General features: G+C 46.4%; 1 protein-coding gene and 1 long non-coding RNA gene across 6 annotated transcripts in view; one reads left to right on the top strand and one right to left on the bottom strand.

Annotated features, from left to right (window-relative positions):
• Nucleotides 1-19,224, bottom strand: part of LOC142364165 (uncharacterized) — a 79,648-nt gene that overhangs the window by 38,042 nt on the left and 22,382 nt on the right. The gene's annotated exons all lie outside the window — the stretch shown is intronic.
• The window catches only part of KCND3 (potassium voltage-gated channel subfamily D member 3), a 122,814-nt gene that overhangs the window by 85,918 nt on the left and 17,672 nt on the right, over nt 1-19,224 (top strand). For all 5 annotated transcript variants that reach the window (XR_012766206.1, XM_075443147.1, XM_075443144.1 and 2 more), the window contains exon 3: nt 6,328-6,490. Coding sequence is in view for 4 of the 5 variants with exons in the window: in XM_075443147.1 (XP_075299262.1) it covers nt 6,328-6,490 (163 nt within the window). In the remaining variant the exon portion in view is untranslated. The remainder of the gene's footprint in view (nt 1-6,327; nt 6,491-19,224) is intronic.

The raw sequence follows: 19,224 nt of genomic DNA, 5'->3' as shown, positions 1-19,224 counted from the left end.
CGGTGTAAAACCAAGCCAGATGCTGCAGAAGTTGAATGCCCAGCTGAGGAGCTGCCCAGCTCAAAACAAGGCAAAAAAATAAGTATATTTAATGTAAAAGAATCCTAGCATGAAATAGGCTGTGTACTCCGGCTGACACAGCTGATTTGTTTTTCGAGTCTGCCGTCTGACAGCCTGTTTATGGATTCTCTTGCTTCAAAGCCGTTGCGGCTCTGTTCACGGCGCGCTCTTTCAGCGGACACCACAGGCCCCCGCGCACGTCGGGCTCCTCCGGCATCCACCCGTGCGTCCCTGTCCTTCCAGGATTAGTGTACTTAACAAGCTGACATTGACACGCCGGACTGGCCTTGTGGACATGGGTTACTGAGTCTGTGTCTGCAAAACACTTCCAGAAAACTTCTCCTGTATTTTCAAAATATCGTGTCAACATTGACTAATTCATCCTCACAACACTTGTCTGGGACAGCCCTGAAAACATCTTGATCTCCCTTATGGACACAGAAAAGTCAGGCAGAAAGCAGGCCCGTCTTTCCCGAGGCCACCAACCAAGCCCACGACAAGGTCGGTGTCGGGACTTGCGGCGCGTTCCACCACTGGCTCCATGCTGCACGGCTGCATCCAGCCCCGCAGCCGGGACCGCTGCCTCGGCAGCTCCAGAGCCCCCTCCCGCTGCCCGGGAATCTGACGCATCCCACGGGAAAGCCCGTGCACCTCTGCCGGGAAAGGCAAGGGCGTCTCTGCGCACCGCGGGTACGAATACGTGACGGATGAAGCCCAGGCGGGCAGGAGAACGGCGCACGTGAGCGGCCGCTCGCTGTGCTCCGGAGAGCTGGGGTTCTGGTGGGGGAAATCCAGCAGGGCGGATGAAACGGCTCCCGCGGCCGAGGAACCGTGAATTGAACCCCGAACACAGGCTCTAACTCTGCCCAGCCCCCACACCACAGCTGTTCATTCCCTGTTCGCCTGTCACCAGCAAAGCCAAGCAAGGAGTGAGTAATATTTGCTTTTGTTTTCCTTGTATCATTGGAAGTGACGCGGTCGCTACTTCACTGGAAGTTCAAAGCAGCATTAGCATGATTACATTGGACTTGCACCGACTGAACGGAGGGACACGAGCCCCTCCGCGCTGCGCGATGCAACGCACGCAGCCTTGCGAAGCAACTGGAACGTTCTAGCGGAATTTCAGACTTTTCTCCTTTGTGCAAATCCAGACATTGCATCGTGATTCCCTTACAGCGTACAAAAGGCTATCTTGCACCTGGAAAGCTACATGCTAATTCCATGCTTTATTCTACCTCTTTCATGCAAAAGGCTTTCAAAATCATATTCTATTGTACAGCACATAATGTTATTATTCTGTCCTTATTGTCCTAAAAGTAGAAGCTTACAGGCTGGAGTGAAGTCTTCTTTTGACTCTACTGTGCCGGGCAAAACATTAGAGAGATAAAGGAACTCTCAAAGAGCTGTTAATGTCAGTAGGAGGCAGAAATGCTAAATCATTTGAAGCAGCATTGTTTCTGTCTCCATCCTCCATGAGATATTTCAGCTTTCATCGGCTGCGTGTGAAAGTCACAAAGTTTCGCACCACTGGGCAAGAAATGTCCCTTGACCGCTCAAACACAGAGCATCCTCTGAAAAGCCGTCTCACCATCCCCACGGCGTTCCTATTGCTGCAGCACCTTCCCACGCCCCTTGCCATAGGATCTTCCAGCTTTTTGACTACAATTCCCTAGTTCTAGGGCTGCGAATGTTGCACAGAGACAGGATCATCAGAGATGCTGCTGAGAGGCTATTTTTAGAGCGAGTCATTTGATGAGCTGTTCAGCACCTTATTTATTGCTGTCTCCAGCTGGGGAGCTAAGCAGAGTCCAGACACCTCTACGGCTAAAACCAGAACTCAGAAGCAGTGACCTCTATTTGATAACATTTTCTGTACTGACAGAGAAAAACAACAGCACATTATGCTGTCAAGGCTAATAGCTGCTAATTAGAGCGAGTGACATATGACCCCTTTTATAGCCAAAGAACACAGAAGTCACGCCACAAATAAAAAAGTTAGAATTTTGCATCCACAGTCTTTTCCACTCTAAAGAGTGACCACTTAAAAGTAATTTCCTATTTTGGTTTTTTTTCTTTCTGTTTTGCCCATTTAAGGCTTTACTTGAACTTTACGTTCTGCGTACAGGGAGCAGGAGTCTCAGCGTTCAGCGTTTACTGGGTAGGAAGTGGGGCTTTGAAGGGACACCAGGAGAAGAAAAGGGGACAAACCAAAGCTACGTCACTGGCAACACGGGATACATGTCTAGAGGCTCTGGAATCACTACCAGCGTGCTGAGCGAGCACGCAGGGACCGCGGCAGCAAGGGCAGCTCCTCCCAACGCCCGCACGCCGGTGCTCGTCTGGCAGACGCGTGTCTCACCTAGCACAGCCATGAAATCAGCAACTGAAAACTGGCTGAATCTGTCGCCATCCAGCCGGATTCCTGACAAAACAAACAGACAAGATGTTTATCCCTAGGCATGTTCCACAGCTAACCTAGCCGATGCAAAGCGCGTGTCTCCGGCCAAGCCTGGAGCTGTGTTTACTCCAGATTTCCACACAGCCGCCTTGCAGTGCAGGCATCTGTAGGACTTCGGGGTCACTGCCGGCTGCCAGGTCTGTGCAGCACAGGGGGCAGCTCCTGAAGAACCTGGCACCTCAGCCAAGCAGGCACAGAAGAAGTAACCAATTGCCATTTCACAAACGGGCAACTGAGGCACAGAAAGCTGAAATGGTTTATTAGAGGTCACGCTGGAAGTCTACTGAACTCGCAGTCTCCCGTTGTTTTCTTACGGGCTCAACCATCCCGTTAGACCCCCTGAATGTTAATCACTACCTAACTCTTCTATCTTCTTGCTGCTCTAATGAGATTATTGACGAATTACTTAAAATGCACTTTGTGTAGAAGAAATTTTTTAGGTAACAAGTTGCCTTTTACTAAACAAATTAATGGGAAAGTTGAGTTCTCTCATTCCAGTCTGGGGAAAAGAAGTTTTGGGTTTAAAAAGTCCAATTAGTACTAACTGAAATCCAATATTTAAGATTATTTGGCACTGTATCTGTTATAAATACGCCATGTGGCCATTAGTACCTCATGGTACCATCAGGACAAAAATAGTCGCTCCAGCAATGAATATTGCAATAGCTGCGTATGTCAATACAGAACAACGGCAACTTTACAGGTTCATTCCAAAGCCCATCACAGTCAAAGGGAGGCTCCTCATTAGGTGCAAGGGGATCTAGATCAAGTTCTGCTGAAGCAGAGCTGGGTTTCACTCTGATCAAAAAGCCGTTTCCAACCATCAGTATCACTCGCGTGGCAGGTCAGCCCCGTAAAGCCAGAGACCACGGCCGTGAGGGCAGGACGTGCCCTCCGCACCCAGCGGGACGGCTGCAGCAGCGTTCGCTCTGCAGATACCAAGTCACTGGCACCAGCGCAAGTTTTAGGTCTCATTCCTGTGCAGCGGGCTCCAGCCAGTGCAAAAGTTCTCATGGCAGTACCTCTCATAACAGTTTTGCTAATGAAGTTCTACATCTCCCCAGCAAAATCCTCCATCCTCCAAGACAGTTTGATCTTCCCTGATGGTGCTGTAAAGCACCTTCTCTGAAGTCCCAAGTAATGAGGTGACTCTCAGTCTGCGTGTAAGGACAAAACTCTGCAAGACAGACTGGGAGCCAGACACTTCTTATTAAACTTTCTACAAATGCACAGAAGGACTTTCTCTCTGTGCTCCAGGTCACTGAGATCATGTTTGAGGCATATGATTAATTTTCAGCCTTATTATATTAAGGGGTGGCAGAAGAAAAGAAAAAAATTTTTTCTAACAGTGTTAAATAAGGCAGAAGAACCTGTCACTCAGCAAGAGCTTTTAAACTATCTTCGCATAAAGCAGCAGCTAAAAAGTTAATAAATAGCATTTTACTGATTTGAGGTATTCTGAGGGGTTTTAATGCAGGTGAAGGCAAGAGAAGGGTTCTGCTTGGGATAATTAAGCCTTTAGCTAGTGAAGCCTGAAGCATTTGCACACACACACAAAAAAAAACCACTCAAAAAACCAAAAAAAGTGAAAAAAAGAAAAGCTGTCAGCCTGAAACCGAGCCTCTCCTGGACACAAATGAATGTGATAGCCCAGCAATGATGTTTTATCCAGCTGTTTGGCCATACCCTCTAGCCACCAAGCTTAGCAGGAGAGCAAAAAGGCTCCCAGGAGCAAGCAGTTAATGTGTAATGAGCTCTGCTCCAGTTCAGAGACCCTCGTACCAACGAGTTCTTGGATGGGTGGAAGGGTGGTTTTAAATATTTGGGTTTCACCTTGGATGTAATTTATTCTCAGCTCAACTCTATTCCCACAAAAGCTCTTTCTTAGTCATATCCTGACATCAAAGGTAAAAGTAAAGCCTCAACTCTAGACCATATTGCTTTTCAGTATTTGTTGCATCAAACACCAGAACATCTCAAAGAAGAGCATGGAAATACTAAACACCATCTGACAGCAGCTAGGGGCCTGTCCAGATTTCAAGCACCCTGAAACAAGGAATGTCTTCCTTCGGCCCCGATTTTAATCTTAGCATCCTTTCCCTGTCTACTGCAAAACTCCAGCAGGTTGCAGTGCCTAGGTCCTCTCTTTTACTCCAGGGTGTAGGCAGGTCACATAAACCCACCTGTAGTGGCATTTCAGAGTCCAACGTGTCCTCCTGAGCCACAGAGGTACTTTGGGAATTCCTGTACCCTGGTGGATTGGACACAGTCATTCCAATATCAGAGATTTTTTTTTTTTTTCAATCTGTTGTTATTTGGCTGCTTGCTTTTCCCTTTCCTCCAGATGAAAATTACTTCAGTGAATATTGATAATAATACACATTTGCACGCAAACATGTAACAAATGGCTCACTGAAACACAGCCTGTGAATTCAGTCAGTGGCTGTGCTAATCACATCCCGGTCATACTCGAGGGGCATTAGCTCCAAATGAGCTTTTTGTTACGTGATCAGAACACACTGCAATCCCCACCCAGCCTTCTGGGTGCGATTTTATTTGCCTATCAACAATTTGCAGAAGAAAGCACTGAAATCACTTCTGGAGGGCAAACTGTGGGGGAGGAAGGGCCTCCTAGGGAGGTCACCACCACGTCTGCTGAACGCGGGGCACAGCGTTGGCACTGCCAACATCTGCTGCCCGCTGGGTATCAGGAGTTGTTCTGCAAGACGCGGGAATCGTGAGCGATGGCGCAGTCAGTTGGAATTCAGAGGTCCAGTCACCTGGGATGCAACACGGGGACCGTGTCAGGCCACAGTGCAAATCAGATTTCAAAATCCCTGTTACCTTTGCTGCAGGGCAGCATTCAGCGAGCCAGCACAGCCGGTCCTGTGCCCAAGTCCCAGGGCAGTTTCAGTACTGTATGTTCCATGAGGGAATTCCAGCCGTGCTCCTTCTTACGGCACCAGTGAGCAGCCATAGGACAGAACGCATCGGTTTTCTTTGCAGAAGGATGGTATTAAAGCTTAAGTATAGAACTGCTGCAGAAAGCTTTTCCAAGATGCAGAGTAAAAACACAAACGGCAAACACGCACTCAACAGTGTTGTGATTTCTGTTGTGTGGAATCCACAGAACCTAAACCAGCACCATCCTCCATCTGCACAAAATGAATTATTCCATCTCAGACTCTGCTGATACTATTTAACATATAAATTACAACAGTTAATGAAGATTTCTGGGTCAAACCCAGTGCAGAGGTCTGTCTGAATATTTTTCAGCTGGTCTCATATTCCTGAGAATTCACACCCTTTAGTGAATCCAGACTTTGAACAAACCCCAAATCTCTGACTGTACAGATGGCAAGGAAACTGCTGGGTTTGGAATCGCAAGTGTAAATCGAGCCTCATTTGCACCTGGATACAAGGGAATGAAAGCATATGAACCTGCTCACAAGCAGACATGCAGTTCTCAGTTTGCTAGAGCTCATCTACATGGCGAGGTAGGTACTAAATGGGCGAGGATGCACAGTGACCGTACTCAGCAGCTGCCTGAACTGGCAGACGTATTCTGCAATGAAAGTGCCTTTCGTTGGTTTAGCTTAATTCATTGCTAAAGCGTGGTGCAAGTTGTCATCTCCAGGCTGACCGCACCACACGAATCGTTGCTTGCACGGTGGATGTCCAGGCTGTAGTGTCTGACCTGGACACTCACGTTGCTGCACACTCAGGGAACCTGGAAAGGCTTTTGGTGCTGTTGCATTTGTCTGAAGGAGGGGCTTCCCTTTTTTTTTTTTTTATTCCCCCCCTTCTAGTTATGGTGACATGGTGCCCAAGACAATTGCTGGGAAGATATTTGGCTCCATTTGCTCCCTGAGCGGGGTGCTGGTCATTGCTCTGCCGGTTCCAGTCATTGTTTCCAACTTCAGCCGGATTTACCACCAGAACCAGAGGGCCGACAAGCGGAGAGCGCAGAAGGTAAGCCGTCCCGCACCGCCTCCCAAAGCTCTGCAGCCCCCCGAAACCTCAGCCCCTGCTCGTCACCGCGGGGCTCGCGAGGCACCAGTGACCCATCCGAGCAGTGCAGAGGGCAGCCCGCACGCACCTCTGCCCCCTGCACACGCGCCTGCTCACCTTCACACACAGCTCTACCCACCGATACCCGTACAGACGCAAGGGCACGCGCCGCGTACTGGCACATCCTAAAGACCAGAAGCAACAGGGCTCTTACTGCTCGCCTTTGCTACATACCAGTCTGAAATACATGTACACATATACTCATAGACCCTTAAATCATCAACAGGAGCTGTTTATCTTTCTGCCTGCTTAGGTCCCGTTTTCCCTCCGGAATTTTGAAAACGCCCATCCAGAAACACGTACTCACCAGTACACACACCCCCTCCGAGCTGCAGACTCCAGCGTCGGCAAAACCCTGGGAATACACACCAGCCCCTGGAAGCGTCAGGGGATTACTGAATGTTCCAAAATTCAAACAGTTTTCACCACCATAAGCTTACTGATTCACTGAGAAAGTGTAACAGATTTATTATATCTCTATTTCAGTCTGCTAAGTTACACCAAATCCAAAATCAGGTTTTTACAACAACTGCAAACTAAAGGTCTGGGGCGTTTTTCTCCCTCCGGAATGCTGTCTGCCAGAAATTCAAGACTCAGGGGACCTGATGGAGAACAGTAGTAGAAAGACGTGTTATTTCTGCTTCAGGCAAGCATCTGGGCCGTGCCTACTTCTTGCATCTCAGGGAGCTGACAGCAGAGAGCTGAGATACAAGACCTACAAAACCACAAAATTTGGCAGTCCAAACACATAAGCAGAGTAGCAGAGACAGAGCCACGCAGGAACGAGCTGCAGCCTCCAGCAGTCACTGCTGGCTGTTACACACACCTGCATTAGGTTTGGCATTGTACATGTGCAGCATCAAACCACAACGATTCTGAGAGGTATTCTGGGGAGAGTTGTTTATGTGATTTGTTGTTCAACATAATATCACTAAAAAAAAAAAATCTAAAGCTATCGTCATGACAGTCCACTCTGTACCACACACTGTTCAGTCAGCAGCCGGACAGTGGGAAACCAGTATGCATCATTACATTCATTTAATGAATTTAAATGATTTGCAGAGCGACTTGCCTAGTGTGAGGCTGCACCCAGGTGTATCTCGATTTAACTTGCAACAGGAATGTGCTAGATGTCGGTGCACGGGGAGGACCGGAGCACTCATGGAGAGGTTTGGTAAGAGGACAGTCTGCAATAGCCAATTTAAATACTTGAAGACTTTGAGAGAAAGCACTTGTTCTGCTGAAACAGCACATAAACCCAGAGACAGAACCTGCTTTACAGCACAGCCTCGGCAGCACACAGACAGGCAAGACAAATAAACAAACGCGCTCTGTGCATAAGCACGGATCACGATGCAAGGAAGGTCCAGAGCTGACCCCAGGCCGGTGCCTTCAGATGAGGCTGTCCTTCTCTCCAGGCAGCTACTGAAGGTTCTTGTTCTGATTCACCTTCTCCTTTTTTTGTTGGACTGTGACCCACTTGGTGCCAAGGAGATGTACCACCACCTTTGATGCTGATATGATTGATTGCAGCTTTTATAAGGTTTGCTGTATTGACACACACAGTGTATAATTTCCCCCCATTTGAATTTCTAATTCCCTTGATATTGGATGAATTTCTGGGCTAAGAAAGTTTTCTCAAGTCAGAAGTGTGAGTAATTCTCACATGATCATCACTGCATGAATACTAAAGAGAACAAACGAGACAGAAGCACGTTAATGACGGTCTCTCTGGAGATGGTCAGGACGCACACAGGGACGGTAAGAATCTGCTTTGATAGCACACTTGTTCCAGCATCATCCTCCAGTGAATTGAAGCCCTTCTTCAGGAATAGGAAAGTTTTAGGACAAGTTACAACTCTGTCCCCAGCTAATTAAAGACATAAAGACATTTACATGGCTTTTTCGAGGAGGTTAGAAAAAGCTCTTTGCACTCTCTCAGTTCTCGAACACAAAGAGCCCACCAGCAGCAGCCCCTTATAAGCAGAGTTTAGAGGACACAGCTTTGAAGAAATAATAGACATCTTTCCTAAATTTCTAGTATGCCAAATAAATTATTTTTCTCTTTTAAGGGAAGAATAAATAATTTGTAGGTTATGTATTAGTATAAATGCTTTAGAAGCTCTATTTAGTTCAAGAATCGTAACTTTTATAATGTACACGTAGATTTCAAGATCAGGCTACAGAATGTATTTATTTCTTTTTTATGAACTCAGACTGAAGTTTTCCAATGAGAAATAATAAAGGCAAAACTCAAATTAGGGGTGTGTAAGAATCACAGGTTTGAAGGCTGGGGTGTGAGCAAACCTCCAGCGCAGGAGGGGGTTCTGAGGGGCCGCACTCCAGGCAAAACGCAGCACAGCCCCGGTGTCCCTCGGGGTGCTGATGTGCTCGGTCTTCACTGTCAAGGAGGCACTGGTCTAGGAGGAAGAGGCATTCAAATAGCATGAATAAAATACCCAAAAGGTGTCTGTTACTCATCAGCATCTGTTCTTCAACTAAGGAGAAATGTTCCTTAAAAAAGGAAAAAAAGAAAAAAAAAAAACACCAAACCAAGCTACCAGTGATTTAATCACCTTGAAGATAAATTATTCTTTGCCAAACCTACACCCAAGAAAATTAATTACAAGGAGATCTGGCAATATTAATCTATTGTTCTGTGTTATCAGATTTTGTTCTCTGGCATGCAGCAAGGACCAGGTCAATCTGAATGGAAGATGAATTGATCATTTCTGACAAAGTTCATTTTGGTAATTTTTTTTCTTCCCCACAAAGACTTTTTTTTCCTTTTTGACTGATGTGCTAAGAATAGACCTTCCTGACTTTGAAATCATGCTGTTCTTTAGCGAATGTCACAGCCTTTGGTTTTAAAAGCGAATTTGAGACTCCAAAGGCTCGACAACAGAATGACTTTGTAGCTCAGATAACGCTGCAGTCTCTCTCTGGCTGCGTGCGGTTTGCAGCACAGACGCAACGGGAAGCAGGAGACAAGTATCTGGTGCTGGTTTGAGGACTACACCTCCCACTTTCCAACACTAGAAAGAGAAAGCAGAGGCAGCTACCAACAGCTACTGAAATGCTGCTCCTTTAGCAGCAGTGGAAAAAGTAACCAGTCCGTTGCTTACAAGTTAGAGACTGCGTGAACGCAGCCCCAAGCCACAGCGTTATTCCCACCAGAGCAGGGCAGTACAGAAACGCACGGCTGAAAGATTGCCAGATAAAATGGTAAGTGAAAAGAGTAACTGTGGCCTTTGAGCTCAGTGCAGCAAAGATCCCAAAGCACAGATCGCTCTCCCAGAGTTTACAGGAATGTTGTAGACTGGTCAAAAATCCTGCAAGAATGAACCTTCTTGAGTAAACTCTAGCTTCTGACAAGGAAATTTAATCTCATGCCTTTAAGCAGAGAACCAATGCTACTATCAGAGGTGCTATCTTTGCACAAACAGTAACAAAAACAGGAATAAAGAGAGACAAGAAAACACTAGATGCTCTTAGTGAAAATACTTCTAGAAAGGTGTTTTTCAAAGTGTTATGGGAGCCTTTGCTGGTCCTTGATCTCCCAGGTCCAGTGACTCTTGTGTATGTCCAGCTTTAAAATAACCACCTTGGGTCCCTCATCGGGAAAGACTGTGCTAAGTGCAGCACTGTTAGTTTGTTCTGTTGGGGTCTTTTTTGTTCCTGGAATGATGCTTCAGATCAGACAACTAGAGATCCCTTTGAGATCTCCCCAAACTGCCCCAGTACAGCCCAAATAGTTGCAGCAGGATGACCCCACTCGCTCCCATGACCTTTTCCAGAAGCACAATAAACTCCACAGGAGCTCTCAGAAATGCGAGTTTGCTTAGGTGGGCCGGTGACTGACAAATAGCAACGAGCACTAGCAGCTTTTCAGTAAGAAAAACTGGAAAGATAGAAAAAAACCACTGTAGCAAGGGCAATAGAGCATTCCAGGTTAAGCCGATGTGGTTGCTCGCCCCAGCTCCCTGCACACAAGAACGGACGTGCAGATGAAGATGCTAAGTCCTCAGCAGAGTATTTCAAGCAGTTGTGAACCGCCTCAGAGGCACATGGAAGTAGAGTGGCAGCTGAAATGTTTGGAAATAGCAACAACAGCCTAAAGCAAACTGGTCTCTAGACCAGCCCCCTGAGGGCTAAAATTTAGCCAACTGAGTTGTTCTAGATCTTCTCAGTTTGGGGAAAACAGTGGTCAGAAAGGGGCCTCTTCCACAACGAAGCGTGCCTCCTCGCATTTGCACAACAGAGGAGGGAGAAATGCAAATGCTCAGATGCTGTGAAAAAACCCTGTTTAAAGTGCCTTTATCATTTAATGGTTAGATGTGCTAAATGAGCCAAGATACTGAAAAGGCTGATAATCTCAGAGGGATTAGCATGCTTTTAGTGGTGCATTTCACAGGGGCTAAACTGGAACTGTGGTCTACGAATATGAAACTTCAGCAATCACAGTGCTTGGTTTCAAGGCTGCAGTAAATATGCTTTTGAGGACTAGAGCTTTTTAGTCTGTTCAATTAATTTCATTTATTATCTGGTGGCCTTTGACTCTACCAGAACAAGCAACGTACTGCAAAATCCTTGAAATAGACTTCTCATTCCATCCTCCAGGCTATAAGTCATCAGGAAAGAACCAAACACCCAGATTTAAACAAGGAAACGACTACTCAGGACAAAATCATTTTGCAGAGCTGCCTTCAGATAAAACTAGAGTAGAGATCTGCAAACTGTAACGCAGGCTATCAAAGAGTAGATGGTATAAATTAGGTGAAGCAGAGAAGTGGACACGTTGGCTGGTGGCTGAATCAAGGCATTCAATCAGATCCAACAGCAGCAGAAGAAAGGAATGGCGGGGCAAGGAAGAAGCCGTATCTTTTCAGATAGAAGTTGATGAGAGGAAGGAGATGGAGGAAGGCTACTCCTGACAGTGACAGCTACTCGTGAGATGGTTGCACACAGGCAGCTATGACGCTGCAGGCTGATGAAGAGGTAACTATGGAGATGCTTAAAAGGGGCTTAAGCCAAAAGGAAGGAAGAGTAGGGACAGAAAGGTCTTTCTGGCACATCAGAAACAGCCTGTTCCAGACCCAGCCGTCACTCCCAGAGGCACGGAAAACAGGGCTGCAGTCAGCAGAGCGGATGAAGAGGGAAGATGGTGATGAAGAGAATGCTTAATACTAGATTTGTGTCATCACCGTACCCAAGAGAAAGACGGCCCACACACCTGTCAATAATGAGGCCATTATAATAATTGATTTGCTACAGAGCAGGGGAGTCAGCTTTGAAATGTTCTGGTTTGCAGCTGACGCCCTAAATTTTGGAGGTGGGTTAGTGAACTTCAGCGCGCGGAACAGAACGGCTAGAAAAAGCGACTGGAGCAAAGCTGTGAGCTGTCTAAGGAGAGCTCAGCGACAGAACGTGACTCAGTTCCCAGCAGGGAACGGGGTTGGGAACTTCAGGAGAGAGAGAAACAATAAGGTTAAAACTGGAGCTGGCTGACATTTAGAAAACATGTTTTTTTCCAACCACAATGAGGCTGTGAGGAATAGGGTTTTGTTGTTGTTGATATTTAACAGTTTTTGATGGGGGGGGGGGGAAAGCATTTTTAATTATTTTTTTTACAAAAGATATTTCAGTTTTGCTGGGGTAGGTACCTCTTTCTCTTCCTCCTCTGCTTCCTGTTTGGTGTTTTCAGGGGGGAAAAAACCCCAAACAAGTACACCAACCAGGAATCCTTCCTCTTTTCTTTCATATCATCCAGGAAAGCAAAATGATATTTTCCATCAGTTCAGCTAGTTCAAATTCCCTGGGTCCCAGATTGCATAAGACAAGCAGCCATCTCCTCCAAAAGGAAGGACTGAAATCAGTGAGCTAGAGCCTACAGCTTCAGCCTCCAAAGCAAGCCCATACATCTAAATATTAAGCCTGTTGTCAATAGTGGCCCAGTGCCCAGATGGAACAATTTCCACACGTATCCAGAAGCCACTCTACAGCTGTTTCATGCCTTGAGGCCCTTTCACATCATGTCCCGGTCATCCCCAGGTAACAGCCTGCAGCGCCTAAGAACCTGACTAATCCATCCTTTGGGTCTCTCCTGGGTCATCTCAGCACGAGGGTGTCCCCTCTCCTCGCCCGCTGGAAGGCTGGGATGCGTGGCAGCCCCTGTCCAGGTGGCTCGTCATGTAGCACAGTCAGTAGGATTTGTAACGGCTGACGTTGCCCACTTCATCCCAGATGCCTGAATAAATGCAAGCTGAAATTGCCTCGTCAAGGAGACCTGCATGCAAAATGTTCAGCCAGACAACGTTGGGAAGCCCTGTCCTACTTCAGAAAGGAGTTCTAGGGATCAGATTCTTTGCTGTTGCCTTTATTAACTAATTATTTTACCACTCTGCCTAAGTAATGCAGAACCAAGTGGGCTGGGTGCTGTTTAGTTCCCATGCAGTTCCCAGGCTACATAATGAGTACAGCTCAAACACCCCTGCACCAACTGCAATATATGGTTATGTCTCGATTAATGGATATGGATGTATCCACTGGGTCAGGAAAAAACATAACTAGAAGTGGGCGTAAACAGTAGTAAAGCTCATTGTGGTTACTAATTTGTACCATGACAGTGATAAGCAGATGAAGAACAACATTTGTCGCTGACACATGTGGTGCTGGGATGGCAATACAGGTCTCCGAGTCCTCTAATCGCGTATGTCAGAGACGGGAACGCTCTGCAGTCTACCAGCACATCTCTCAAGGGCCACTGCAGAATTTCTCTGCTTACACACTGCCAGATGTCTTACACAGCCCAACTCGAGAAGTCTTAGAATCTCATTACTCCATCCTCCCACTCCACCCAGCAGCAGTGGTCTGCAAAGTCTGACTCAGAACAAGCTTTTGTTGTCTGAAGGTCACGAAAATGCCATCAAACAGTGTAACTTCAGCATTGCACCAGGCTCTAAAACAGCACGAGGCAGGCCCTCTCCGGGCACAAGCAGGAGCCTGACGACCTCTGTCATCTCCCCACTACAGCCAGTCTCACCGTTTTGACAAGCTCTGATGCTGCAGCAGCATTACCCTTCCATGTTTCCCTCTCTAGGACTCCATTTTTTTCAAGCATAAAACTGGGATAAATCCACTTCTTTTCCTGGCTCAGTGGATTCTTGCAGAGTTGGTTCATGTACACGTACAAGGTTATAAAGTGAAACCACCCTATGGCAGTACTACTGATACGCAGGATTTTGCATTTATCTAGCTGAGCTTTTGCACTGGCAACTCTTGCTGACTCGCCAAACACGGCAGCAGCAACGGCAGCGTGTGCATTCCTGGCCAGTCCCGGGCAGCGAGCAGGGCGACAGCAAACGCTGGCAGAGAACAGTTCACCAGCAGGCAAGGGAATCAAGAGCATGCATGAAGCGTACAGATAATTTTCAAGAAAATATCTATATGGGGAAATCACAGTCTGCCTGCAAATACTGTGCAGGAAGAAAAAGCAGTTCAATCCACCGGACAAATTGCTCCACAGGAAACAGTTCCTCCTTCCTCCTCTGTCACAGAGCAGCAGAACTCCTCTGTTTGCTATGCAGACGGCTGCCTGACAGCAATTCCAGCCACCTGCTCTCCATGTAAGCGCAGCCATTTAGACCGAACCCAGCATTAACTCCGAACAAATACAATAATACAGAGCAATTCTACACATTGTCCACGAGCTCCAGCGCATTTCTGTCCACACGCGAAGCATCAGCTGCACTAGCGACTGAGCGGGGACAACTCGGAGCCGCGCCAGGCGGAGCGTGCAGCGATGCTGGATGCACAAACAAGGGCCAGAGCAGCGCGTAGCCATGACGACTCGCAGCTTTCTGCCGGCGACGGGAGCCTCCAGCGCCCAGGCCAGCTTCCCTCCACATCTGCCACGGCACGGCACGCAGCCAACGCGCTGTGGCTGCCAGCGCAAGGATGCCAGCCCAGGCACACGATCTTCTAAGAGTCGTCACTCACCAAACAGGACCACAGCATGGGTTTGTGATGGACTTTTTCCCCAGAAGCCTAATGCAAGAGATTTGCCCCAGAGACCCCAGGAGCATGGGGAACTACTAGGAGCAGCTTCCGTGAGAAAGCCAGTTGCACCAAACAGCAACTTCACTGTCATCTGATGACTTCTGAGCAATTTTTGCTTGCCAGCAAGCAACACTTCCCTCCATCCCTGCTGAAAGCTCGCAGCACAGAGAAGCGGGATGGGGTGCAGCTCCCGGCCCCACCACGCAGCTGCTGACCCCCCGGTCCCCTCGGCAGGTGCCTGCCCAGCGGGGACGGCACGGGGTCCCGCTGCCAGCGCGCAGGAACACAGCCCCGCCACCATCTCTTCCCCTTGGGCGCCATTCCATGCAAAGGGCATAAATTTTACAGATTTGCTTATTTTTTCTTGAGTTTCACACTCAAGGTTTTGTGGTCATCGTCCCCACCCTCCCATGTTCCTGGGGAAGCACCAGGTGAAGCTGTTACCTTCGTTTTCTGTAGCTAACCACAGGCCTCCACACCATTAATTAGTGTTCATATATCAGGCCGAGTAAGTTGGCATGTGACACTAGATCAAATTCTGTTAATTTCTCCATCCCTGAATACTTTATAGCTGTTAATTAGGGGTGTGAGCTGCGTGAAAGATGTTATAAAAGTGAGATCTGGAAACACAGACAGACAGATAAATCACAGGCAGACAGATGCTCATCACACTTTGCTTTCAGTGCAACACTGAACCTTATTTTAGAATAATGGAGAACAGCAACCTCTCTATTAATGATGCAGAAAAACAAGAGGCTCTTTTCTTAAGAAGATGTTTAACTAATACAGTTCTAGACAAATTAACACCTTAATTTACACCCCACAATACTTCACTTCTAACTCTAACAAACTCTACCAGATTCCTCCTAGAACTGGTATGGCACCTCCTTGGCCACGCATCCCCTGGAGCCATTTTGACCCAAGCTCTAAACTCTGTTACAGCATTAAGAATACAAGAAGGTGTATGTAGGAATTTCTTTTATTATTATTTCAAGAGGCAAACTTCAGGAGAGAAGAGAGCTAGAGTTGTCACTCAGCTGGACTAGCAGTGTGGGAATTTCAGCACAGAGGAAGCTTTGAATTTCAGCCAAGATGCAGTAACTGAGTATAACATTTCAATCAAGGGAAAACTGACTATTAGGTCAGTTCTTACAGAGATCGAGGTCTGACTGTAATCCTTACTGGATGGATGGATAGATGGATAACTATAAAAATGTATTAGAAATAAGCAGGGCATCTACAGAGGATAAAATATGAAATAGCCTCCAAAAAAGCTTACTACTCAAGTGTCAAGCAAAGGAATAAAGTGAGAATTGCCAAACTCTACAAAAAGTGGAGTTCATTCTATTCTTTCCTGTAGAATGCAGCAAACACCAGACAGGGAACGGTCTATGTAAAAAGGAAACGTCAATACAGTGACAACTGAGGAAAACTGGTGACCAGTATATGCAGGCTGGAAATCAGAACAAGTTTTCTAAATAGAAGAATGAAGTTCTAAAATAAATGTCCAGGAGGAGTAAGAGCTTCACTAAGTTTAAGCCAGACTTTGTTAAGTTCAAGATGAAAATGTACCAAAGGAAGTTTGCAATAGGAGGGGACCGGTCTCCGTGCTCCAGGAGCTTCCTGACCGTCCTGCGTTTCTCTGCAAGTTTTGCATGTTATGACACTTTTTTCAAAGTTCTGTGTTTAATCAGCCAGGATATCTACGACTAGAGATCCATTAAACTCCATATTCTGTGCATTGCTCTATAAATAGATCGAACATCATGTTCTTCAGTGTTGGAAAAGATTAAACGATATAGTGCACTTGAAATGATGTTCTGTTGCTTTAATGGTGCCAAGGGTAAGGTAGGATTAAAAGGAGAGCCACAGAGGAGGGGAGGAGCATCTTTCATCTCTGGAAAGTAATGAAGAGACCCAAAATAAGATCAAGGTCTGACTGTAAGTGGTTCTATCAAATTATATAGGAATATAATGAGTTCTACACTACCTAATTTCCATATGCAGCTCTACAACATATCCCCCAAAGCAAAAATGACAGAATATTTAAACTTGGCTCAAAAGCTGTTTAATGTAAAGATTTGAGAGGAAATAAAGTCCAAATGCACATACTTTGTTTCTTAGGGAAAAAAAAAGGTTAAAATGACAGAAAGAAACTAACTTTTCTAACACTGCTGTAACTCTGCTGCCTGCCTATTACGGGGGCCAGATGGAACCATGGCCAGCAGAATAACAACTAGTACTTATTATATGGGCCATTTGCTTTTTAAACAGCCATTATTCCGCCCAGCGTTCAAACACATGTAATAATCTCGAGTCCTAATTTGGCAGTCCAGCCTGTTTCCAGGCTTTGTTAGAGATCGCATGTCAGCTTCCCAGAGCCATAAGTAGGACAGATGATCCGCGTTGCCTGATTATATAGAGGAAAGCACTCCACAGACAGCAGATTCATTTAGTATCTTGTCCACTCTATTATTTTTTAAGGCTTTTGTAAAAATAAATACTTTTCCATTTTCTGCTTGTCAAGGAAAAACTAACCCACAGGCCAGTGAGCTGAGCTAGCTTCCATGGGATGAAGGTCTTATCCAAGTTACATAGGTGCACCGAGTTCCCACTCGGATGTACAGACTGAAGTGTTTGCCGAGTTCCTTTCTGAATTTCATGCTAAAATTAGTCAAAGGTACCACAGACAAGATCATTTTAAGAAAGTGAGAACATAACTGCAAGAAAATACTTTTTTGTCATTCCATACTCTAAGGCCTCTTGTTAAGTCTGCAGAAACTCGCATTTAACTGTATGGTCTGCTCGATATCTTTTCCATATCCCAGAATCAGCCATGTTTTTTCCACCTAGAACTTAAGTCCAGACCCAAACTAGCAACAGATGCAGACAACTGCAAGACAACTGAGCACTTATCAAATGGCTATGATATTTCACCTTAGAAATAAAAATCATATCAAAAGTATTCTATTGATTACTTTTGAGCACAGCCTCATTTCGGCCTTCAAAGCGCAGTGATGTGCACCTACTGCCCCGCGGGGCTCACTGCAGCAGTCACCAGCAGCTCGGCTCATGTTCCAGCTACTCATTGTTTAGGAAGTAAAACGTGAAGTGCTGTGAATTACGGAGTGTAGCTGCATTTTCTGCCAGGAATACTCTCAGTGTGGGCTTAGCAGATAAAGTTAGATAGGACACGGACTGGAGCATCTCTCATAGAAGGAAAGGCTGAGAGAGCTGGGACTGTTTAGCCTAAAGAAGAGGAGGCTTGGAAGAATCTTATTAATGTATATAAATACCGGAAGGGAGGGTGCAAAGAGGACCCAGCCAGGCTCTTCTCAGTGGTGTGCAGTGACGGGACTAGAGGTGATGGGCACAAACTGGAACACAGGAGGCTCCATCTGAACATCAGGAAAGTCTGTTCCACTGTGAGGGTGATTGAGCACTGGCACAAGTTGCCCAGGAAGGTTGTGGAGTTGCCATCCTTGGAGATCACCAAACGCCTCCTGGGCAACCGGATCTAGGTGGCCTTGCTTGAGCAGGGGGAGGTTGGATCAGACGACCTCCGGAGGTCCCTTCCAACCTCAACCATTCTGTGGAGGATAATGCTGGTAACAGCTCCAGTCCAAGGAGGGAGCAGGAGTGGACGCAGGACCTGTACACACAGTGTCTGACATGCATCTACTCCAATCATCCCCTCGCTCAAGTACAGAGGAACTGCAAAGCTGAAGATGTCTGGCAAATATGAAATTATGTCATAGGTTGTACCTTAATAGTTTATTATATCACATGAATCAAGAATGAACATTATCTCCATAAGAACTAATGAAAATCATTAATAAATAATGATTAGCTGTTTCCTGGGCCTGCCATCTGGTAAGCATTTTTCCTAGCCAGCAACTCCCGCTCCTTGCACTTCTCCAAAGCAGCTAAAAGATGAAGACAGGCTATTCTTTCTCCTTTGTCAGTCCCTTTGGGAAATGTAGGTACCCAGGATGCTGACAGCCGCTGACATCATCCTCCCCACCGTACCTCAGCACTCCATGTGTACAGGGCTCCACTGCCCTTCCTGCTTGTTCCGAGTCTCCGGTTTCTTAAAAAGCAGAACGGAGCCAGCAGTTATTGAGACCTGCCTTCCATCCTGCTCTCAGAAACACGTGGGCTCCAAGATAACCAAATTAATCATTCTAACCTGTAAGTGGCTGTCATTAGTATTATTATTTTCATCATATAAATTATCTTCCAGATTAGGTCATATGCATTTTGAGATCCTGTGGTTTCCTAGCAACTCCTCTTACCACTCTACATGCAGACACAGTGTGCCGTTTTCTTTTCCTTTTTTAGACTCTCTGTGCAGAGGTTATATTCAGTAACGGTGATCTCAGGCCTGGCCCTAATGACCTTTAGTCTGTCACGTGTAGGATAAGATGCAGAAGACAGCTATCCTCCAAAAGACTTTTGCAGCAGATGGCCAGAAAAACATGGTCCCCCACTTGTGTGTCTTCTGTCCCACAGACCAGAAGTATTGAGCTCTGCAGGACAGGGATGATAAAAGCATACCCACACGTGCTAAAAACAGG

The sequence above is a fragment of the Opisthocomus hoazin genome, chromosome 25, assembly GCF_030867145.1.
Source record: "Opisthocomus hoazin isolate bOpiHoa1 chromosome 25, bOpiHoa1.hap1, whole genome shotgun sequence".
Classification (NCBI taxonomy): domain Eukaryota; kingdom Metazoa; phylum Chordata; class Aves; order Opisthocomiformes; family Opisthocomidae; genus Opisthocomus; species Opisthocomus hoazin.
This window is presented reverse-complemented; position numbering and strand designations above follow the sequence as displayed.